Source organism: Myzus persicae, unplaced genomic scaffold (genome assembly GCF_001856785.1).
Source record: "Myzus persicae strain clone G006 unplaced genomic scaffold, MPER_G0061.0, whole genome shotgun sequence".
Taxonomy (NCBI): domain Eukaryota; kingdom Metazoa; phylum Arthropoda; class Insecta; order Hemiptera; family Aphididae; genus Myzus; species Myzus persicae.
The window spans coordinates 743,985-768,218 of NW_019104233.1; the positions used below are offsets into that span (position 1 = coordinate 743,985).

General features: G+C 32.4%; 4 protein-coding genes across 6 annotated transcripts; 2 read left to right on the top strand and 2 right to left on the bottom strand.

Annotated features, from left to right (window-relative positions):
- The first annotated feature begins 3,032 nt into the window (after positions 1-3,032).
- LOC111040286 (attractin-like protein 1) lies at positions 3,033-15,769 on the top strand. The gene is made up of 23 exons (XM_022324135.1): positions 3,033-3,280; positions 3,364-3,708; positions 4,437-4,640; positions 4,769-4,897; positions 5,059-5,255; positions 5,319-5,492; positions 5,568-5,647; positions 5,730-6,060; positions 6,156-6,339; positions 6,614-6,928; positions 7,003-7,164; positions 7,265-7,451; positions 8,492-8,662; positions 8,735-8,918; positions 9,163-9,330; positions 10,048-10,191; positions 10,301-10,450; positions 10,539-10,703; positions 11,031-11,247; positions 11,328-11,406; positions 12,130-12,267; positions 12,359-12,473; positions 13,664-15,769. The coding sequence occupies exons 2-23, from the start codon at positions 3,437-3,439 to the stop codon at positions 13,822-13,824; spliced, it is 3,927 nt and encodes a 1,308-aa protein (XP_022179827.1). The 5' UTR covers positions 3,033-3,280; positions 3,364-3,436; the 3' UTR covers positions 13,825-15,769.
- Positions 15,770-17,902: 2,133 nt separating this feature from the next.
- LOC111040315 (nascent polypeptide-associated complex subunit alpha) lies at positions 17,903-19,039 on the bottom strand. Its single transcript, XM_022324180.1, has 3 exons — positions 18,909-19,039; positions 18,568-18,797; positions 17,903-18,494 (listed from the first exon to the last, which is right to left on the bottom strand). Exons 2-3 carry the CDS (start codon positions 18,790-18,792, stop codon positions 18,090-18,092), a joined length of 630 nt encoding a protein of 209 aa, XP_022179872.1. The 5' UTR covers positions 18,793-18,797; positions 18,909-19,039; the 3' UTR covers positions 17,903-18,089.
- A 106-nt stretch (positions 19,040-19,145) lies between these two features.
- Positions 19,146-21,471, top strand: LOC111040314 (WD repeat-containing protein 54-like). The gene is made up of 6 exons (XM_022324179.1): positions 19,146-19,604; positions 19,677-19,935; positions 20,235-20,415; positions 20,473-20,683; positions 20,824-21,073; positions 21,138-21,471. Coding segments are annotated over exons 1-6 (1,044 nt in total). The 5' UTR covers positions 19,146-19,602; the 3' UTR covers positions 21,279-21,471.
- On the bottom strand, positions 21,406-24,135 carry LOC111040316 (nucleoplasmin-like protein). 3 transcript variants are annotated; one of them, XM_022324182.1, is made up of 6 exons: positions 23,942-24,135; positions 22,956-23,068; positions 22,677-22,896; positions 22,411-22,505; positions 22,257-22,340; positions 21,406-21,654 (listed from the first exon to the last, which is right to left on the bottom strand). In XM_022324182.1, exons 1-6 carry the CDS (start codon positions 23,961-23,963, stop codon positions 21,646-21,648), a joined length of 543 nt encoding a protein of 180 aa, XP_022179874.1. In that variant the 5' UTR covers positions 23,964-24,135; the 3' UTR covers positions 21,406-21,645. The 3 variants fall into 3 exon arrangements, with proteins under 3 accessions (XP_022179874.1, XP_022179873.1, XP_022179875.1); XM_022324181.1 differs by having other exon boundaries at positions 22,253-22,340; XM_022324183.1 differs by having other exon boundaries at positions 22,253-22,340; positions 22,411-22,502; positions 23,942-24,133.
- Between the last annotated feature and the right edge of the window lie 99 nt (positions 24,136-24,234).

The window sequence follows — 24,234 nt, forward strand, 5'->3', positions numbered from 1 at the left end:
GACGAGGTAATTGGTCAAAAGTTCATATGGTTCATTCATAAGCTATTAAACTGGTTGATACCGAGTTGCGGTCAAGATTATAATAGGTAAAAAAAAAATAGGTAAGAATCCTAGTTACGGTAAAAAAATATGATTAATAATTATTATGTTTTAAAATATTTATATATTTACATTTGTAATATTAAACCGGTTCATATTTGTATGATACACATTTCACAAATGTCAGCGAGTCAATTTGTTTTTTCAAATACTGTTGTACTTTATTTTTAGTAAATTTCTGATTTATGCTCTCACTTTTTTATTAGTTTCCAAATCTAGTGAATTGATTTTTGAATATGTATCAATCTGAATATTTTTGACACATTTCAAAAATTCAAATATGTTGGGATGTGGTGACTGGTGATCGGTTCTCAGTTTTGAATTTAGAATTGAACGCTTCACTTCCACTATTCGTTCTCCAAACATCATTGTTCAAAGCTGCCCAGAGTGTGGTTGGAAAAGTAGCGTCATTCCCAATATAATTATCGACTAAATATAGTCACTAAATTCAGTAACTCTTGAATATATAGGTTGTTCGGCGATTAAAACTAAAAACACATTTCCCACTTCATCTGGAGGGAGAAAAGTCAATCCAAAAACGTAGTGTAACCATTAATCGTTAACCAGATACTGACCGCAATTAAGACGTTAATTTTACCTTCAATATATTATTAAAGGAGCACACAACACAAAAAATAAGTTTTTTTTATTTGAAAGAATGTTCAATTCTAAGGATAATGGTATAGGTTGTACGTTTCTACTCACATTATTCAATAAGTTATGAGCAATTGAAAAAAGACGTGTGACGTCACTGGGCCGGAGTCGTCGTAATTGCCTATTTTATACGTGTAAAAGTTCCTCGCTTCACACAACTATTTTTCAACCTAAACATTTTATTTTTGCAATTTAATTTACATGTAAATATGTGGTTTTATGTGCTTAAGGCAATGCAAGAATCAGAATTTCATTATGACGTTTAGTTTTTTAAATATTAAAAATCTTAAAAGAGACATTTTGGTTAAACCGCACTTCATGGCGAGCGGCGCGTGGCGTTCGAACAACGTGTCCGCCGTTTAACCAAAATGTCTGTTTTAAGATTTTTAATACTTAAAAAACTAAACGTCATAATGAAATTCTGATTCTTGCATCGTCCTAAACACATAAAACCACACATTTATACGTCAATTAAATTTTAAAAAGAAAATGTTTAGGTTGATAAATCGTTGTGTGAAGCAAGGAACTTTTACACGTATAAGATAGGCAATTACGATGACTCCGGCCCAGTGACGTCACGCGGCTATTCTACATCTCTTAATATCTCTTAAAGTAATATTTTTTTTTACATCGTATCTTCACAAAATCATTTCATATAACCATAACTATAATAATTTAACATTTAAAAAAAATTTAAAGAATTTTTTTTTTGTGTTGTGTGCTCCTTTAAGACCGCAATTCGACTATTGCGACCGCAACTCGGACAATACCATTAAACTAACTAAGTCCGTTTTGAAAAAAGTTGAACCTTTGTCCAACGACTTTTTAGTCCACACTCGTTTTTTTACTGCTGGGAAAAAGAGTCAGGGATCATATTTATTGTCAGACAAAAAGTCCGAAAATACAATCTATTTTACATTTTTACTAAGTTTTCATTTGTAATTATATAAATAATTAATGATATAATATTATTAGGTATATACCTAGATGTGTCCGCAAAAACGGGGTACATTGTATAATTGAATTACCCATATTACCCTATACCTAATTCTGCTTGAGAGACACGAAACTGGAATTTTGGATTATCAATTTCCCACAAACGGAATTCTAAAATATGTATAGGGTACCTACCAGTGGCGCTGAAGTTTTAAAAATGTGGTGGAGCAATTTCGAAACTTTGCGACCTCTATATATTAATTATTTAATATAGAAGTACCTACCCCAATATATATTTACTTGTAATTACAGTGACGTGGATTTAATATACGCATGCTCATAATAAAGTTATAATGTAAATAAAATGTGGCCGTCTGGCCACATTTTTAAAAAAAGAGGTCGGGCTATGGCCCGACGTTAGCATGGACTTCGGCGCCACTGGTACCTACTGAGAAATGTAAGCAACTGAGTTATAGTGTAGCTACTCAGTTTTCGCGGACACACGGTAAATAATTAATATTTAATTTAAAAATGTAATTAATATTCTTATATAGTAATTATAATTATATTAAATTTGATAACTAGCTATCGGCTATCCTTTATACTTATTATTCAGAATAATAATCAATATAATTTATTATTATTATAATATCGTTGTAGAGTGATCGATGTTTGAATTGACTATTTTTTAAAAATTGTTTACAATATATTTTGTAAAAGCCAAAAGGGTAATATTTTAAAATTTTGTATAGACCATTGTTTTAAATTTTTATGCGGAACAATAATATTTGTAAATTGTAGATATAACTATAGGGAATAGTAATCAAATATAATATTATACAAGAAAATTATTAACTACATTTTCTAAATGAATATTAATTATATGTATGAAATGCATACAATTATTATATTTATAACCATACAGGCCATAATAATATATATATATAATATAATTATTAATGAAAATGTATTTTGTGTTTTCGGACTTTTGTCCCCAACTCTTTCGAAACAGACTTTTTGTCCCTGGAAATATACGTATATATAGCGTCGAAAACTTTCAAGTCCCTAAAAATAATATTTTTTGTATTACGACAAAATAACTAAAACTACTGGAAATGCTATGGCAGTATGGCACGGAGTGTCTGGTTGTTAAGCGAGTATAAGTCACAAACTTTCAAAAGAATCAAAACTATTATTTTGATTATATTTTTGGTTTTCATAAATATTTCCATAAATTATTCTGGAACTACAAAATACGAATGCATTGCAATTTAGATCCCAAGACAACTAGTTCCTCATGGTTATTTAGTCCACTGATAACTAGATCCTTTTCGTATCATTTGGATCTCGGGGATTTAATTAACAGGGGGTCTAGGTGGCCGTTCAGCGTTTCCAGTACGGACAGATCCATAAAAATATGATCTTGGTAACTAATGAACTGTTCATGCCTTCATGGTGACGAGTGACGACTGTGTTTTCTGCTTGCGTGTGCGAGTGCGACGGAGACGATTAGCTGACGTGATTATAGAGAGTGACGGAGCGAGATAACAACGACGAAATCATCAAGATTCGGGACACTAACAAAAAAAAAGTAAACAATAATAACAATAAGTAATATTGGATTCAATTTATTATTAATATTAACTATTAACTGTAATAATAATTATTAAAAAGGAAAGAAAAGACCCGATCTCTCCGTCATCCAGTATTTGTTATTTCGGTCGGACGACGAAGACTACCGCACGTCATGAAACATGTCTTGTTTGACATGTTTCTGTTCCTGTTCAAGTCCAAATATCGACGGAAAAGGACTGTTCCATCAATGACGACTAAGGTGGCTACCAATTTCGCACCTCTGCTGCTACTGGTAATCGTTATCGGTTTAGCATCCTTGGCACAATGCTCACTGGACCGGTGCAAAGATGTCGAGTGTGGCAATGGAATCTGCCTGAATGGAACGTGCCTATGCAACGACGGATGGCAAGGCCCTCAGTGCCAGTATTGTGGTGGCAAAGTCAAGTGAGTTACCTCCACACATAAAATACTAGTACCTTAGTTTCTGTGTCAGTGAAGAAGTCTAGTTCACTTATAAATTTGTTCCTGTGTAATGTGGGTCAACCACTGAACATGTCGCTCGATAAATTTGTTGGTTTTATGACATCTTCATGGGTATCAGTTTCATGTTAACATGCTATTTTGTAGCTATGGCCTAGTTTTTGTCATCAGAAAGAATTTATTAAAATCTTAATAGTTGATTAGGGAATACTACCTAACTAAAAATGAAAAGTGTATCGTGTTGATCAGTTTATTTTACCATGTCTGTTTTCAATTATAGCTTCAGGGTGATCATAGGTACTTAAATATAAATTTAATATTTGTCAGTATTGAATAATACTAATCGCACATAAATTGCATGAACCACAGAATAAATATCAATGGAAAAAAAATTGATCTTTATATTATAATTTTAACAAATTGCTAAATTTAATACATCCATTACAGTAACCTACTTAATGACCAGATATACTAGATACATTTTACACAGCGATTTTTCCATTTGAGATTTTATTTTATTGTTGAATTCAATTGTAATACATCCATTACAGTAACCTACTTAATGACCAGATATACTTGATACATTTTACACAGCGATTTTTCCATTTGAGATTTTATTTTATTGTTGAATTCAATATTATATGTGGTCTAATGATACATGTGTCTTATTAGCAAGTTAAATTTCATTCTAGATTAAATGGAACTTCTGGTTTCATTTCTGATGGCATTGGTAACTACTCGCTGGATGTAAAGTGTAGTTGGCTTATAGAAGCTGGAAATTCTACTAATTCCACAATCAGATTGCATTTTGAAGAATTCATTACTGAATGTGGTTGGGATCATTTATATATATATGATGGAGACAGTGTTCATTCTCCACTACTTGGTGTTTACAGGTATGTATTATTTTTAAGTTAAAAAAATTCGTTCACAGTAGAATTCACTACAATGAGCATCTGTTAGAATTAGAACAAGCTCTCGTTTTAAAAATATATTAAAATGTAATTATAATGTATATTTTCAGTGGCCTTATGTACTCAAAAGATTACTCCTTGCAGAGCATACCAGAAATAGTTGCCCATTCCGGATTTGCACTATTACATTTTTATAGTGATATTGCATATAATTTATCTGGTTTTAATATTTCTTACAGGTATGTTAAATTTGCTTTAAAATTCTTGCATGCTACAAAGAATAATTACAATATTATATTATGAAAAAATGTTTAAATTAAATTCTCTTTTGAAGTTTATGTATTAAAATTAATATATTAAAGACTTCAAAGACCAAAAACTAATGTATAAAATGTTTCAGTTTAAATACATGCCCAAGTACAACTTCCTCTAAAGAATGTTCAGGACATGGTGTTTGTCTAGACTCTGTATGTACTTGTGATGCCCAATTTATTGGTGAAGCTTGTCACATTCCGATTTGTCCAAATCAGTGCACGGCCAGCAATGGGGTATGTGATAAGGAACAACATCGCTGTGTCTGCAATCCAAAATATAAAGGTAAATTAATTATTTAGGGTTGTTTTTTTATTCTATAATGCTAATTGTGTTTTTTTTTTATAGGTGATGACTGTAGTCAAGTAGCTGAACACGGTTACTGGGAATTATTGAAGACAAGTGATTTTGTTCCGCAAGGATCTGCATCTCATACAGCTGTCGTATGGCAAGACTCTATGTATATTGTTGGGGGAGAATCTTTTAAAAAAGGACATATGTTATATGTTTATGATTTCAATGGTAATTTATTAAATGACCTATCTACATTAAATGATAAAATTAAATATTTATTTTTTTAACTTTATTTTATGTTAGGTCATGTATGGGAAACACCTCATGTAATAAGCAAAACAGCACCAACCATACGATATGGACATTCGTCTGTGCTATTTGGTGTATGTATATTTATTATCTAAATAATATTATAGTTTTTTTTTATTAGTGTTAAATATTACGTAAAATTACAATTGTTTGTAGGACAAGATTTATGTTTATGGAGGAGTAAAAGAAGATGGTATTGTGTGTAATGAATTGTGGGCTTATGACATAAGTGCCAAGTCCTGGGAAAATGTCACAGTTAATACTGGTTCATGTGAACGTAACCTTATGAACATTGGCTTCACAAATCAAGCATTATGTGGACCATTACGTAGTGCTGGACACACAGCCACATTGGTGCCACCTTCATATATATCACAATCTACTTCTTCTGGATCTGGTTCTAGATATGTAACAGAACGAATGATTATTATTTTTGGACATTCTCCTACTTATGGTTTTATGAATTTTGTTCAAGAATATTATTTTGGTAAGTTATAAATAAATATAATTATTTAATAATGATAAAATTATTTTACATGTTGATTTGTTTGACAAAAAAATCAATAATAATATTTTTTATAGGCACTAGAGAATGGGCAGTTGTAAAGACTAAAGGTTATCCAGTTAAAGGTGGATACGGGCACAGTGCTGCTTGGGATCCTGTGACAGAACGTATTCTTGTATATGGTGGCTATGTGTCAATGAGTCCTCTGCAATCGGCTTTATCTTCAAAACTTTATGCATATGATCCTTACTCACATACATGGTAATTAATATTATTGATAATCAATTATACTTCTTTTCTTTAATACTTATTTTAATTTTCATTATACTAAAGAAACTAATACAGAGATTAATTAAAAAATACATCTCAAAAATGATAAATACTATTAAGTTCTCTGTTAAGACATAATTAGTAGACACTAGTAGCTAGATAGGGTTCTTGCAAGTTTTTGAAGCAATTAGGCATCCCAAAAACAGTGATCACAAAAAAATAAATAAAAAAATAATCATAATGTATATTTTGTTTTTATTTACAGGTATTTAATGAGTGACGGTCCTAGTGGTAGATTTTTACACAGTGGTTCTATGTTGAATCCTACTGGAGGTTTAATGTTGATATATGGTGGAAACATACATAATGATACTGGAGTAAATTTGGTTTCATCTGGCGGTCAGTGTTATACTGCACAACCATTACTTTATGATACTTATTGTGATTCATGGACACAAATGGCATTGCCTTCAAATTTATTCACCAGTCTCATGCGATTTGGACATTCTGCAATAACATTTGAAAAATCTATGTATATTTATGGTGGTTTCAACGGCCAAATGCTCAATGACATTCTCAAGTAAGGAAAACTAAATTATTACATTTTTAGTATTTTTACTGATGGCACATTCAACTTTTATTTTTTTCATTTAGATTTTCTCCTGGAAATTGTTCATCAAATAATATGATAACTAATTGTTTGAATAGTCGTCATTTTGGTGTTAAATGCGTCTGGGATAACGAAAAAGCCATTTGTTTACCATTTTCAGAAATCCCAGCTATTCCACCCAGTATAGATTTTGAATCAACTTACAGGTAATGTCAATTTCATCTCAAATTATTTCAATATGTTCTTTCTTAACCATTTAACAATGTAAATATTACAATTTTTGATCTATAATTAAAAAAATTATAGCCGTTGTCCAGAAGAAAGTAAGTCCCAAGTAACAGGAATTATCGATCAGTGCAAGCGGCAAAGTACATGTGAATCATGCGTTCATACTCATCGTTGTGGTTGGTGCCCATTATCAAATTCCTGTGTACATGATATAGAACAATGTACTACAATGAATAGAGATGATATACCATATAGAAGTGAACGTGTAAGTGTTATAGCTTGATAACAGAGCTATGTCATATATTATAATTATATTTTAATATGCGTGGATCTAGAAATCTGAAATGGGAGAGGGAGGACAAAACATTTTTCAGAAAAAAATTTAATTTTATAATTTAGTACATAATGAATTATATACAGAACAATTCATCAAGCACTCTGGCTTCTTAAATAATGCAGTTGATAGAAATTTTATTTTTAGAATTTTTAGATATATTTAAAGATTTTATTTTCAAATTCTTGAGAAGTGTTGTACTACTAAAAGGGTGTAATTTATCACATAACCTTGTATTTTTGAAATGGAAATCATTTTTTTATTGTAAATTATTTTGAGAATAACTTGTCTAAAAAATTTGACTTTCAAAAATTCAAACAAATAGTTTTTCATTTATTAAAATGCTTGTATTAATGATAATAGCGGATAATAGTCTTTAAAAATGGAATTACAAAAATGTTAAGAATATATAATTTTGGACTAATATTTAGTATATTTTGGGATGATTTTTAAAAATTAAGAATATTTGGAATTACCAAAATGTTTAAATCATCATTGACCTCATATCTTCCAAAATTATTGGAATTAACCTATCATTCTTAGTATGCAAGGGAAAATAACTCAAAAACTACTCATTCAATTTTTGATTCTGATAAAATTTCATTCATCTTTCACTGAAGCTTCAGAAAAATGATTTTCTAAACAATTTAGTGTAGAAATCGGAGTTCTCATTTAAAAAATATAAGTGTGTATGTTCACAAGACATTCTTTAAATAGGACAAAATATCTCAAGAATTTGATCCATTGTTGAATATAAAATAGGGCGAGCATGCTTGGTGTATCATGTTGTGTTACACTACTAACACTAGTGGTGATTTGATAATAATATTTATTTATATTTTAAATGTATGCATTCTAAGACATGAATTATTTATTATATATTTGTATAAATATGAAATAAATAATACTTCTAAACTGGCATGCCTACATCTAAATGTCTAATGTATAATATGGTGATTTTGTTTTTATAGCCAATAACATCAGGTTATCAATGTACTAATGAAAATGCTGACCATATGCGTTGCAACCATCTTCATTCTTGTCAATATTGTGTTACTCATACTGGATGTCATTGGAATTCCAAGATTGAAGTTCCTATATGTGTGCCAATCACAAACAAATCCATGATTCAAGATTTTACAGTTAGTTTATTATCCAAAGTCTATCATTGTTCTATAAATATAATTTTATAAACTTCATATTCTTTAAAACAGTCACCCGATGTATGTGAAAGTGTTTGCGACCATTATACTGAGTGTACCAATTGTACAAAAGATGAATGCATTTGGTGTCAGAATAATGAACGATGCATTGACAAAAATGCGTATACATCTTCATTTCCGTACGGTCAATGTAGAGAATGGACAACAGATGAGCACCGTTGTAGAACTTCACCAGGTGAGTTATTGCTAATGCTAATAACTGATGAGTACTGAGAACATTTACTAATATAATTGTAGGTTTAATATTTGGTATTTTATTTAATTAATATTTATAATTTTTAACTTGAAATTGTAACTTTTGAAATGTTAATTAAAAATATTAATTTGTTTTAAAAATTGTTACTTAAACAAATTTTGTATTATACATTTTAGTTCATATAGAGCTTCTGTTTTTATTTTAAATCAGCAATTGTTTTCAGGGAATTCACAGTGCAATTACTATAGGACTTGTATTGATTGTCGAGATGATCCAGAGTGTGGTTGGTGTGATGACGGTTCGGGTACTGGTTTAGGTTCGTGCATGGCGGGTGGCAATACACCACCCCAATCATGTTCTCAAAATAAATGGTACTTCACTCACTGCCCAAGTTAGTATACAAAATGTATCATTAATAGGTATTGATTAAAATAAGAGATCCAAATGATTTTGCCTATTGTGGTATGGTTGCATATGTAATTAAATACTTAAACAAGACCAATGAAAAAATATAAATGTAATTGTTCATAGCATTTACAGTGTCAGATATGTGCTATTGCAAAATACATGCACAGGTTCAGAAATATATTTCATTTTTTAAAAACATGAAGCAAAACTCTACCATAAGCGGTTTCACAGTAGGTTACTGAATCATCCTAACCCTCTTATAAAAAATCTAGCAGTCCCTTCGATGCCGGGTAACCCCTTCAGACGTCTCAAACGTAATTGGTGCCGTGACCTGCTAAATGCTTGATTCCTAGATCAAATTTCTCCTAATAAACTAAACAAAATAGTTAGTGTCATCAATGGGTGGCTTCTTCCGTCATATTACTCATGTGTTTTTTTTACTCTTATCTAATTTGCTTATTATTCTATGAATAGATTGTAAATATCTAGTAAAAAATAAAAAATAAAAATATTTTTAAAAACAATGGGAATCTTAACAATACTCAAATTTATAATATAGTTTTTTTTTACAGTATTGTTTAATTATTTCTAAGGCTTTAAATGGACATCATTAAAATTAGAATAAGTGGGACTCATTGAACTACTTTTTTATTTTATGGTTTCATACATACTAATGCAAACTTGTTAACTAATTACACAGCTTGCCAGTGCAATGGCCACAGCACTTGTATGAATAATACTGACGTGTGTATACACCCATGTTCAAATAACACAGAAGGCCAAAACTGTGAGACGTGTATTAAAGGATTCTATGGGAACCCAGTCAATGGTGGTGAATGTAAAGGTAATCGTTTTGTTTTTTTGATTATTCATTATTATGTGTATTACTTTTGAACATAGAGGCCAGTGGGTAGTAAAAATAATTAAATTATACTCATGAAATTAATTTTTAGAATGCCGGTGTAACAATCAAGGTAATCATTGTAATCAAGAGAATGGAAAATGCTATTGTACTACAAAAGGGATAATCGGAGATAACTGTGAGAAATGTGACACAAATAACCATTATCTGGGAGACCCATCTAATCACGGTTCCTGTTTCTGTAAGTAAAATGTTAAATTTTGTTTAGGATATGAACAAATATTAGTATAATGTATATATATTATATAAGCATGTTTAATTTTTTTTAGATGATCTGACCATTGATTATCAATTCACGTTTAACCTGTCTAAAAAAGATGATCTGAGGTTTACACAAATCAATTTTCAAAATTCGCCTTCAAAGTCTGATGTTGACGCCGACTTTAGCATCACCTGTTCGGTGATGGCCAAGATGAACATCACCGTCAGACCTGGTGCGTTTAATTAAAAAATAAAAAATATATGTGTTTAAATTTTTAAAATAAAATAGCACAGTGTATTCATTGGCATCAGCATCAACAATTAATTGGTCTGTGGCCTAAAATTTTTACAATTCAATATGTTAACAATGAACAGCTCTATCTTATTTTCTCTCATAGTGTATGTTTATTCCATAATAAATATGGGTACAACTTTGACAAGTTTTTTGTATGCTGACAAATTTTACATTTTAGTTTCAACGTAAACCTCTTTTAAGAAAAATTATTACAGTATAAAAATTAATCAACTTGTAAATTTTATTTTGTATTTCACATTTATAGCGTCCGGGCCAGAAAAAATGCTACTTCCGTTACAAAACTGCACAAATTTCAGAACTAAGTTTTTGAAATCTGAATACATGTTTGGCACTGGAGACAACATGTCACTGACAACATTTTATGTTTACGTTTATGATTTCAAACCTCCGCTCTGGATACAGATATCGTTTTCTCAGTATCCAAAATTAAATCTCCAACAGTTTTTCATCACATTCTCTTCGTATGTATTATTTGACCGTAGTGGGTTCTGTTTGTATTAATATCTTTGTCATTATCTTGGATTTTTGTTATACATTGCAGATGTTTCTTGCTATTGCTGTTGGTGGCTGCCATATTGTGGAAACTCAAACAGAAATATGACATGTATCGCAGAAGACAGGTAGGTTTCGTCATTTTTATGTGAATAATAAATAATTGCATATATTGTCTCCAACTTTGGGGCATTGCAAAAAAATGTAATCTCAATTAAATTCAAACTTCTCAGAAGAGAATCCTACCCACTATCACCATTCTCCACTATACATTTTCAATTTTACTTTACACACAAATCCTAAAATTAAAACTATTAATGCAGAAGCAATATAAAATTCTACCTATAAACAATTTTATAATAGACTCCCTTCCCAGTTTCCATCCCAACACCATTGGCCCTTAAAATTTATATCAAATCCAGCTACTCATGGAAATGTATGGGAATCCAATGACGACTAAAAAGAAACTGGTATAGATTTTTTCTTAATAAATAAAATAAATAAATAGACAGATGAAAGTGCTATCACTGGGTGGCGGCCCTTCCCTCACATCTTCGTGTAAATATTCTTGTAAATTTAATCCTTTATCACATATTCTTGCTGTACGTTATGGCACAGATTGTAAATATGTTTTAAAAGTAAAAAAATAAAAGTATAGCTATAATCTGTTGCTTGCCTGCTTGAAAAGAGAAATCTTAAAAATGTGGGTGATTAATTTACTGGTAATCCGTTTGAATCTATAAAATAGCCAACACGTTTTGACATTGCGATATTAGTAGTTGAGTCTGTATAACAAATGTACGACAAATGACAATTAAAATGGTATCATATTTTGTTCTTTATACGTGTAGAGAATGTTCGTGGAAATGGAACAGATGGCCAGCAGACCGTTTTCGGTGGTTGAGGTGGAAATAGAAAAACGCAATTCCATTCTTGGTAACCAGATACCGACCATTTCTGTTTCGAGCAATTTGAGAAAACGCAAAATCGTAAGTGATAATAATAATAATTATTATATAGTAATATCTATGACAATAATATTATGTGCTTAACAAATACACTTGATTATACTTGTTGCAGGACGTACCAAATCCAGTGGCCTTGGAACCTTGCGCCGGCAATCGAGCAGCCGTATTGACGTTGCTCGTCAGACAGCCGACAGGCAACGATAGATTCACACCACACGGATACTCGGGTAAGTCATTCATATTAAATGCCCATAACCTATTCAGATTTTACTCATTTCAGAGGAGTGGTTCATTTACCGCAATCCATGCAATATATAAGAAAATGTAAAATACGAGAAATTTAAACTTATCATATCCTAACACATAATACTGATCAGTGATCATCGTAGAAAAGTGTAAAATAATGCCTACCGATGGTTGTTCTTAAATCTTAACAGAAGCTGGTTTTCCACAGCTCGTGGCTTGGGAGTCGGGACTTTACCTAGCATTTAGACTATAAAGTCTGTATAGTCAGAACTGCTCGGCTTGGATCGTCCCTGTATTTTATTTTCAGTAAATTGAAATAATAACTTCAGAAACTCGCTGAACCGTGTAGTACAAAATGTATTATAAATTGACGAAACTGATGAGCCTGACAACAGCCAGCGCGTTTTTATATAGACTACCGAGCCACAGACCTGGGAATCAGGCTTTAAAGTCTAAAAATCTTTGTAATTTCTGAAACCGGTTCCCCACGCGACAAATCCCTCAACATTCCCAACTCGTATCTATAAGTCTACATTAGCCACGAGGAGCACAATTTAAGGGATAATATCATATTTTATCTTCCAGTCCCACCACTGCAGCAGCCAATATACATATAATAATAAGTTGTTCGTTTTTCTAGAATCTAGGACGTTTCACCCGTACGCCTTTCCCCGATTCCCGATTCGTTGGGCGTCTCCCGGGACCGGGACAAATTCCTCCCAGACCAAAAGTTAAACAGTAATATCAATGCAAATCAATAAATATACAAATGATTAAATTAATGTATAAATATAATTCAACTACAAGTCTACAACTTGCACATAACTTTGATTTATCAATCATTACCTAAATTGGGTAATAAATCCATAACGCGAATGATAGCTGCTGATACATCGATAGGTATATGATCATATGTTTCGGGTATGATCAAAGAAATTATATACCAACCTGTATTTGTTACTTAAATGTGTAAAAATATATATGTATAGATCCGGGGAGAAATGTCTCAGTCCAGAGGGGAAGCGTAGTCCAACACGCTAAAATCCATGGGGGGGGGGGGAAGTCTTATAATGCCGTTTTATTTCAAACGAGTTAAAAAATGTGCGCACTTAAAATAGGTACTACTCAAATCATTAACACCTCTGTTGCGTATTTTTGTTGTTCGACTCAGGCCTGGCGATAGCGTCTGCTCTGGTGGTGGTCGGCAACGTTCAACATTCCAAGACCAACGGGATCGACAACAGCAGTTCTCCGCTACCGGGCAAAGAAGACGTCCGCTGGACCGGCAGGGGCTTGAAAGCCAGTCAGCATCCGAGCGAAGCGCGAATTTAAGATAACGACACTCACAATCTCTCTTCTCTTCACCGGCTTCGTCGGCGGGATTTCTTCGCTCTGCAGCGTAACATTTATAACAATATTATAATCGTATAAAAAAATACCTACACCTTAATATATATATATATATACACACATATATTTATTTATGTGTGTGTATGTATATATATTTACACTGTGTGTATAGTCGAACCCGATAAGACTGATGAGATCGTATATATTATTATAATATACGTTTATACGGTGCATTTATGTAATACTTTACTACTATATTTAATATTATATACAATTAATGTAATACTACTACTACTACTACTACTACTACTACTACTGCTATACTACTACTACTACCAGCACTACTAAACTATCCGTAGGTTTCAGAATCAATCTGATATTCTTAAGGCCGTCAGATTGGTTTATGAACGACAGAACATAGGTACGATCGAATATAATAGTATTATACATAATACCACTCTACCACTCTAGGCCTGTTTCTCTTTTAAATATTTTTACCTCTGTGCTGGCGAGTGTTCGTTACATTTTTATTGTTAAGACGCCGCGCACGGCCCATTTCTTTGTAATCTCGTATAGGCAGTGGCGTCACTAGGGGGGGCTCCCCCCAGGATTTTAGTTGCACCAATGCATTTAGGCACGATACTTTGAATCTCATCTTGATCCGTAGACTTCCATAGCACACAAAAATCTCAAATCTGCGTCTTAATCACCAATTGATGAACACGCCATACGTTACGATGTGTTTATGGGAGTTCTTCTAGATTGACTTATGCCCCCCCTCACCAGTCACCTATGATTTATCGTTTATTTTTTAGCTTGCCTGCCAATGTCTGCCATCGCCATGTATACTCACTCGTTCAGTGTGCAATAGTTCTTTCCTCGAGTTGCACATTCCTAATTCCTATATAGTAATATATTATTATGCCATAGCTCTTGAGAGACGTTTTGAGTGTACTATGCCTCGTAGGTAGAATATATAATATTACGCATGTCGTCATTGTGATTATTATATTGATAAAATATTTACGAATACCTTTAAAATTTGTACGATATTATACTTATTTAATATATTTATTATTATTGTGTATAACTGTAAGTTACAGTCTGAAACACCTGTAAATGCTAAATAGTATTATGATCATAGTTGTTACTTGTTGTTCGATAGACATTAGACAGTATTTCTTTGCAGTACCTATATGTACGGACCGTTCGAAAACGTCGCGCCTCCCTCCTCTCATCCATTTCGTGACACACTTCACCGGCCCTTAAATCACTTAATCTCTCGAAAATTAAATTCCTCGTTACAGTCACGAACAATTTGAAGAAATATTCCGACAGCGGCTACCGACCACAGCCCGGCTGTTTCTACTTCCATCGTTCGCATTCGATCCAACTCCGTCCTTAGTGTATCAGTCGTTTCCCAATTTTCCATTTCCCAACAGTAATTTGTCGCAATGTATTCTATCTGTTCTAAAATATTATGTAGGTACATACCTATGGACTTGACGTGAAGTTTCTCGGCCGGTTTTCATTATTCTTTTCGGGTGGTTTTTTTTTTCGATCTTCAACATTAATTTGCACATTGCCTACATAATTATGATAATATATATTATGGGAAGTAATCCGGAGCGGGTCCAAATTCAAAATCGTTCGTCCAGCGGGTGTCCGGCATGACACGACGACGACACGCGTATTCGGTAAAGCCCATTTTCTCATTTTAATATATTGTAATAATACTGCGGTACGATAAATTTTATAAGAATTATTTATTTATATAAATTATATATTATTAATTATTATGTGTTCTGATAAAAAGAAGCGTATTATTTATAATAAATATTTTCTGTGATTTTAGATTGGCTTACTCAATTGTGAGTGGTTTTTCTTTATATATAGTGTTAACTATTTTATGTTTTTGTATGTATATTTATATATATATATCTAAACGGACGGTAGATTTCTCCAAATATCACTGTTAAGTGCTAATTATTATATTATTTAATACAGTTATATATAATTATATTATAATGTCTAGATTATAAAAATTATTATTTTTATTTTTATTATTATTATTATCTTTTTATTATATTATATATCATTAGTTTGTAATGTTAATTTTAGTTTATTAATATTTTTTTTTAAAACGTCCATTTTTTTTTGTATTTTCATTATCGTACATTTTGTTAAAAAAAAAAAACTATTAAACTATTACTTGTTTTGTCATTAGTCATGTTATTTGATATCCTAGTTTATTTTGTATAAAAGAAAAAAAACAGGACACAGAGTATATGGCTTTAATTATATGATGCATCTATTGTACTTATAAAAATATAATTATCATACATTTAATGCAAGAAAATAATATTAGCTTTTGAAAATATGTTTGAAAAATAACTTGTATATTTGATATATTTACATCAAAATCTCAATTCAATAATTACTATTTACATAATAAATGCATTATGCAATTATAAACGCTATTGGGAATGTTAAATATTATGTTTAATGATGTTATTAAAAATGGTTATACTGTTATAAAAATAAATATGTGCATATTTAGTACCACTTGTTATAGGTCATACATTTTTAAAGTTATTAAATGTATATAACACTCAAAAATATTTAATTCCATTAAAATATAAATTTACAATTTACAATCAACTAAAATATGTTGTTCTACTTTTGACTGTGAAACCTAACTAACAAATATTTATGGAATTATGTAGATACAATTGAATTGAAGCAGAAAATTTAACCTACATCAGGCCTTTATGAATAATTATTTATGTGTATTTTCATACAAAATAATTCAATTAAAATTATATTATGTATAAGGTAAATTGTGAATTCATAAAATATTTTGTGTTTTGAACACATTAAATAATAAAATGGAACACTTCAATAATACTATAATAGCCTAATATAACTATTGAAGGTACTGTCAAAAACTTTTATGTTCTTACTTAATTAGCAAACTAATTAAAAATGTACAAACCTTTAAGTTACCTTGACAGAACTTAGAAATTGAATCTAGCCTTCAAGCGATAATTGTAAAATAACTTGTTATTACTATTAATATTTATTTACGTGCCATGTTCACAATATAATATATTATTATAAAGACTATTATTACATCGTCAATTCATTTCAGTTTATCAAGATTATTATATTATGATTTCTTTTAAATTAAAAGTAAATGCAAACACAATTACAAAAAGCAATAGCCTATACAATATAATAAATTAGCCTACTCAAATTAATGTATTACAACACTATTCAATGGATCTCAATTGAACTGACACTACAATTATTAAATTTAAGTTTAAATCAACATCTTTACATTTATAATAACAAGTTCAAAATTAACTGTATTTTGGTGTCCATTCAACTTAAATATTGTTAAAAACAGGGAAGTGATGATTATGCGTCGTGACCAGCCACATGAGTTAAGAGTATGGACAGCACGTCATATGGAGTTTTCTACCTTGGTTGTGTGCCTGGCCATAGACATCCTTATAATTAATTTGTATACAATACTAATACAAGTTGGTTAAAATCATATTTTAACAGAAGGGTCATGGAAGTATTGCATTTATAACCTTTGATGCTTTATAATAATTTAATGTACTTGCATAATATATTTCATTAAATCAAATTTTATGAATGCTTTTCTTTTTTTTGCTCAGATACTTGTAACTTTTTTTTATTAAGTAAAGCGTTGGGGTTTGTGACCATTGACTGATTTGTAATTTTGTTGCTTCATAGCTGTGTATTAGGCAATAAATTCAAACAAGATGAAGTAAACATTTAATTTTATTAATATTATTTGTAACATTTTTATTAGTGTAACTTAAAACCAAAATTATTGAAAGACTGTCTATTAAACAACGCACAATATTATTTAAATGTTATTCGTTATTCTAAAGAAATTCAACAAACACCAAAAATTTGTTTATATATTATGTACTTAAGTTAAAGAAACATTAATATATAGCTGAAATAAGAGATAAAATAAATCAATGCATATTTTTAAGGTGACTGTAAAAGAAGTAACTCAATATCGTAGCCAGAGAAAGTTTTGTATTGAACCAAAAAATAGTATATATACAAATAACGTGAAGGAAATAATCAATTTTACAGAAGGTCATGTAGTAAATGTGCTTATTTATTATTGGATTTCATTATCAGTCTAAAAGTATAAACAATGATAATTCTCTCCCTTAAAACGTTATATATATATCTAAGTTTTACATTGTCAAGTCCATAATAGCATTGACAATGTCGTTGTTGTTTTTAAGTAACGCTTCAATAGCCTTGCGTTTGGTTACTTGTGCTTGCGCACAAACTAGGTCCACATCCTTTTCTTCTACTCCCTTGTAATCAATCTCGCCTTCTTCTTCTTCTTCTTCATGGATAGGCTGGCTGACCATTGGCCTGGATGCACCATCTTTGTCCAATACACTTGGCATCATATCTGCAGACTTGAATTTCTCAGCAGCTGCAACTTGGGCTTGCTGGCTCAAATCTTCGATCTTAGCCTCACCAAACACAATGTAAGTGTCGGATGCTGGGTTCTTGAATACATCGGGATTGTTAATGACGAACAAAATATTTTTGGACTTGCGAATAGTCACTCGATTGACTCCGTGAATCTAAAACCAATAACAATTTGTGGAATGACGAACAGCGAGCATTTAAATCAAACAATAATTTTCTACAACACACCTGCTTGAGACCAAGTTTGGATATGATTTTCCTGGCTTTCTTCTCGCCTCTCGACTGTCTGGCCTTGTTGGACAAGTCTTCAGCGGTGACACCGCTAGCTCCCTCACCACCTTTGCCGGTAGCAACATCTACGCCACTCGAATCGCTGTCACTGTCTGCAGCGTCCTTCTTGGGCTCCTCGAAGCTTACCTTTTTCGTCGCATCGATTTCCGTTAATTCAGGCATGTTTCCTGCAATGAAACACAAAAGTTAGAGCCCTTGCAAGTCTGTTCACCGAATAGATTGTTAACGTAAACAAGAGGTAAATGTGCCACCCATTTCACTTGTATTTAGCTACTTACTGGACTTTGATGCGTTTAAAAAAAAGTTGCAGGTCGAACAACAAACTGCGGGACGGGCCTCGAGGTTATGTACGAAAAAACGTGTTGTGATCAACAATGAAACTCACGAAGACCGAATTCGGTATTATCGAAATCACAGTTCGGCATTCAAGTCAAGGAGGTCTCTGTAAAAGAAATAGCGCGCAGTGTTACCGCGCGTGATAATATCGAAAGTCTCGGTCGAACTGCGCGCGAACGACAAAATATTGTTACAAAAGACGTACTAAAGTAAGGCTAACTAAAGCAGTGTAATGATTTATGATAATAATTTAATATGAATTATGAATATATATCCGTGTTCGTACTAATGATATATTATGTATTTTGCTACCCGTCTGTGCGGCGCCGGCGCTTGCAGAGCGCCTAAAAATTAAAATGAGTAAAATCTCATTAATAAATAAATAATGTCTACCACGACGTGAATGATACCGAATGACAAATCAATAGTCTCGTACGAGTTTACGACTTCCGGACTACATACAAATATAAAAATATTAATAACAAAGTGTATCCCCAGGACCAGCGATTATCGAATCGATCGTAAGATTATTTAACAGTGAATATCTACAATGAACCCTTTGTCTGCTTATGTCCCTTGCACAGCTAATATCGTAGTAAACTGTATAGCTCTACTAACTGCACCACTTACTTTAAAATGTATTATTGTGATCAAATAGCTATAAAATCCGTCCTTGTTGACTAAATAACTCGTTATAACCATAAATATAGGTCACAAATGCACATGGTATTACCCGGCACCCACGGACGACAGATGTTATACGCAAAGGAAAAACAAATTTTCGTCAAAGGCACCGTGTCGGCGGTCACGAACAACGTTGCCGTGAACGTCTCCAAGTATCAAAAATCGTTACACGGTTTTGCCATCATCGACCGGCAAACAATTCACGTGGTGGGTACAGAAAATTCCGTGGATAATGCAGCTGATGTTCCACAGTTTTGTCTCGACACGAAGACCAATGTCACCCAAGTAAAATTATTATTCTTCCATAGATAACAAATGTAGTATTTTTCAAATAACGGATTTGGGGACATTTTAATTTTACAACTCAATAACCTATTTTCCATTGTGAGTACGATTCCATTAGAAATTACATCATTCAATTAATCCTCTCTAGACCTAGCCGATACAAGCATACGACCTGTTGACCGAAAACAAAATTATTCGACTTTCTTAACCTTTGATAATTTATTATTTACTTGTTTTAAATATTTCTATAAATTGTTATGCTTCAATTTTGGAACCAACGGTTATTTGTCTATATTTAGATACTCTGGTGCACGCTCGGTTACATAAATTGCTTAGTAGTCACTTGTTCAGAAGGTCTGATTATTTACGATTGTGACCAACAGTTCAAACGCATATACACGCACAACTGCGAAGATAAAAATATGAAGGAGAAATATGCAAAAGGGATAGCTGCATTTGAGTGCACTTACCTGTGTGTCGGTATGCGAACTTAGTTTTCATTTTTATAAGACTAATAACACTTATATACATGCACAGGTAATAGTAATGGGTCAATTAGGGTATTCGGACCAGATGAAGATGGACAAGTGGTGTTTTTAGACAGAAAATTGTTTCACGGAGCTCCAATCACAGATATGTCGTCTTACAAACACAATTTAGTGTCTTGTGATGAGTCCGGTTGTACAGTACTTTCACAAATTGATTGCGGAGAACTGATGATCATTGCTCGATCAAAAGTTTTTGGGGGGTTGGTTTACATCAAAGAACATAAAAGCACTGAGCACTGTTTGCCACTTTTATATTTCACTTTACCTTAAGTATTGAAAAATTATGATTAACGGCATTTAAATACCACATATAACTTATAGTACAGTCTATGTATTTTAGACATCCATGCACTACAACAGAAATGACCAGAATTGGATTAATGGCCGTAGGTTACGGATGTGGAACAATTCGTATGTTTGATCCAACTGTCAAACTTGTAAACGAAGATGCAGAAGATCAGCTACCAATGATGGTCCAAATGTCTGCACATGCTAGATGTGTTACATCAATGTCAGCAGCAAGAGATGTAGATTTATTATTGAGTGTATCTGAAGACTCATGGATTAGAGTTTGGAAAATCAGCACTACAGTAAACACAATTAACATAAAATACCAACATATCTTGCAAATAATGTTACATTTAACCATTTAAGACGGTTACATTAGTTTATTGCTACATGAAGGAAGATACTATGTTTGTGGGATGCCAATTCATCACCAGAAATGGATCTAAATTTTGTACCACGGCATATGATTCACCATATATTACATGTTACGCATTAAACCAGTTGTAGGATATGTAATTTTATTTTAAAAAATAAACAAATTAATGTGTAAAAAAATTTGAATTTGAAAGTTTAAAACAAGACATTGTATTTATATTGTAGAGTGGAGGGCTTAAATAATAATAAAAAAAATACATCAGACATTATGAATATATAATTTTAGTAATTTCAATATTCTGGATTTCTATATGCGGATAACAGATAGGATAGCCTTATTTTAAGTTAAAATGTCCTAACTATTACATACAGAGGTCAGACTAAAAAAACAATTTGAAATTAAAAAACCTTAATTGTTAAATAAATTAACACCAGAGGACAGTGTCTCTTGTTTCATTTGGAATTTACACATCCAGGAACATTAAGCCTGATGTTCAGTTTAATTAATCTGAAACAAAAAAAGTGTATTAGTATACTTAACATATTTTAAAATTATTATCAGGTTTTGTTATTGGGAAAAAATATTTAAGACACCAGCAGACTATTTACAGTCTATTCTTAACCCACTAACAAGCCTTAGTATCAGTGCATTGACTTGGCATCAAATTTAAAATACATAAATCGTATTTAGAGTATGAAGAGTTGAAAACTGGAGCACTGACAAAAGTGACACTCATGAACAAGTATTTGGTAATTAGATCCAAAGGAGGGGTTATCCAGATGGTTGGAAAACATAATTTTGAAGCTGGAATACTTTTTATGCTTATCAAGGCTACTCGAAAAAAAAAAGCTGTAGGCATATTTGAAGCAGTTTAAATGCTAATTCATATCCTTTAAGTTAACCTTCTCCCCATATAAATAGTCCTTTTCGTAACACGAATCAAGAACAAGTCTAGCTGGTTCAAGCTAAAATGAGATAGATTATTTTTTTAATTAATAATTTAAAAACCACATATTTCTAATAGTTGTACCAAAAATGTAATAAAAATGGGGAAACAAATATAAATTAAATTATTATTTAATGTAACATAAGATACCATCATTACCTACTTCGTTATCAATTTTAGGCCTCTTGGCTGCTTTACCACCCTTTGAATTTGAATTTGCTGCTATTTTACGTTTCTTTTCATCTACCTATAACAATAAATTTCAAATAATAAATAATACAAACCAACATTTAAAAATCATTATTAATTCTACATACACTATTTTTTTCATCCTCAATTTCTTCTTCTTCCTCTTCAAATTCTTCATCGATTTCATCATCATCTTCTTCATCGGCCATTCCTTCACCAGCTACTCCAAGTAAATTTTTTGTATTTATTTTTGTATCATATATATTAATTAAAAATATTTACAATTTAGCTCAGAAACTATTAAAGGTTCATCAGATTCGTAATCAGACGCAAATTACCCAAAAAAAATTCATCATCGCAAAAAAAAAATTTATCATCGTTTATTAATACTTACTACCAACTGAATGATTTCCCAATAGATGGATAGGACCATTTCCTTTTACAAGTTTAAATGTGACTGGAGGATCTGGGAACAAAAGATCAAGTACACATTGACTATGACCAGTACCTCCTTTCAATACAACAACAGGGAACTTAATATCAGATTTGTAACCCATTGCTTCTACTTCGATGACATTAACTTCATCATCTGGTACTTCTGGTCCAAGAACAGCCTGCAAAAAATTATGATTTGTAAAAATAATCTAGCAAGGAAAATTTTTTTTGAACTAACCTGTTTGACAAGCAAAGTATGTTCTCCACGGAAAACGTGAGAACTGTCATTGGCATCTGGTTTTACATCAGGATCCCACACTTCGGTAACCTTAGTCTTATCCAAAGTAACTCCTAAAAATTGTTTGTATAAATATATTATTGATGTTTACACAAGGATGCACTATAGAGCAATCCCCAAACATTGTTTAAATTAACGGACAATCGGTACAATAACATCATTAATTAATACAGTACTGACGGGTCGCGCAAAATTATTAAGTTGTCGTTATGTATGGTAATATTGAACAACCATATCGAGTAGCCAAAATTAAAAACCGGAAGATCGGGTGTGCGGGATAGGACATAGAATTTTGGAGGTCGCCTTCTTGCCTTGAAGCGGTTGTCATGCCCTCTCATATTACATCAAACGTGATGCGGCGGCACACGAGGACGTGCAAGAAAAAACTGAAGTGACCGCGCTAGGTATACACCTTTACGACGAAAGAGAGGTACAAATTTAGCGGGCACGCGCCCAATCGTCGACCAATTCATTTGACAACATGCGTCCCGGTCAACGGCGAAAAACCGAAATAGATTAAAACGGTCGAGCACGAGGCAATGAAAACCAAATAAAATAAACAAGTCGACATAAAATATACGGTGTACGGTTTGTAACGCCGACAGCAAGAACAATAACGAATTATTTTTTTCCCCGGGAAAATATTGTCGCACACAAAGAGCGGGATGCGCGGACCATGTGACTTTTAGGCTACGGTTTGCCGGGGGCCACTCGAAGGGATAAAAATATGCGTGCCGTAGACGGTTGTCAAAGAAATTTGACGGAAACGTGTTAACCACGCGAAACGCATAAAATCGTTATCGGTGTAGACGGGGGGAAGGAAGGTAAAGCGAAGAAAAAATCGGCAACGTGTGAAGTGCGCGACCATATTCATACATCGACGACACACGTCGTGCAAAAAGTTTTAGCGCGGCCATCATACTCACCCCAAAAGTAGTCTTCAGTCATTCTGACGTTTCGACTGTTTATCGACGTGAAAATGTTTTAAACGTAAGTTTGCGACGCGTTTACAGTAAAAACGCGTTGTTGGTAAAAAAAGTGTACTATTAAAATTGACAATTGCGCACGGTGTGTACGGTACGACAACTGCAACAGTAATGGCCGACAGCGGTTTTCGTCGTCGTCGCCGTCGCCGTCGTCGTTGCCGGTAAACAAAATCCGTTGTCTGTCCATTCCGCCCGACCATCCGTGGCGCTACCTACGGACGCTACGCCGGGTC

What these genes read in the sequence shown, in the direction of transcription:
- LOC111040286 (XM_022324135.1), top strand. Translation starts at nt 3,437, where the DNA reads ATGAAACATGTCTTGTTTGACATGTTTCTGTTCCTGTTCAAGTCCAAA. An exon ending in ATTCGTCTGTGCTATTTGGT is followed by an intron (nt 5,648 to 5,729) that starts GTATGTATATTT and finishes AATTGTTTGTAG; the next exon opens with GACAAGATTTATGTTTATGG. An exon ending in TACCATATAGAAGTGAACGT is followed by an intron (nt 7,452 to 8,491) that starts GTAAGTGTTATA and finishes TTGTTTTTATAG; the next exon opens with CCAATAACATCAGGTTATCA.
- LOC111040315 (XM_022324180.1), bottom strand. Translation starts at nt 18,792, where the DNA reads ATGCCTGAATTAACGGAAATCGATGCGACGAAAAAGGTAAGCTTCGAG. An exon ending in CCAAACTTGGTCTCAAGCAG is followed by an intron (nt 18,495 to 18,567) that starts GTGTGTTGTAGA and finishes TATTGGTTTTAG; the next exon opens with ATTCACGGAGTCAATCGAGT.
- LOC111040314 (XM_022324179.1), top strand. An exon ending in GTGCACTTACCTGTGTGTCG is followed by an intron (nt 20,416 to 20,472) that starts GTATGCGAACTT and finishes ATACATGCACAG; the next exon opens with GTAATAGTAATGGGTCAATT. An exon ending in CGATCAAAAGTTTTTGGGGG is followed by an intron (nt 20,684 to 20,823) that starts GTTGGTTTACAT and finishes TATGTATTTTAG; the next exon opens with ACATCCATGCACTACAACAG.
- LOC111040316 (XM_022324182.1), bottom strand. Translation starts at nt 23,963, where the DNA reads ATGACTGAAGACTACTTTTGGG. An exon ending in GACTGAAGACTACTTTTGGG is followed by an intron (nt 23,069 to 23,941) that starts GTGAGTATGATG and finishes AACAATTTTTAG; the next exon opens with GAGTTACTTTGGATAAGACT. An exon ending in TTGAGGATGAAAAAAATAGT is followed by an intron (nt 22,341 to 22,410) that starts GTATGTAGAATT and finishes TTATTGTTATAG; the next exon opens with GTAGATGAAAAGAAACGTAA.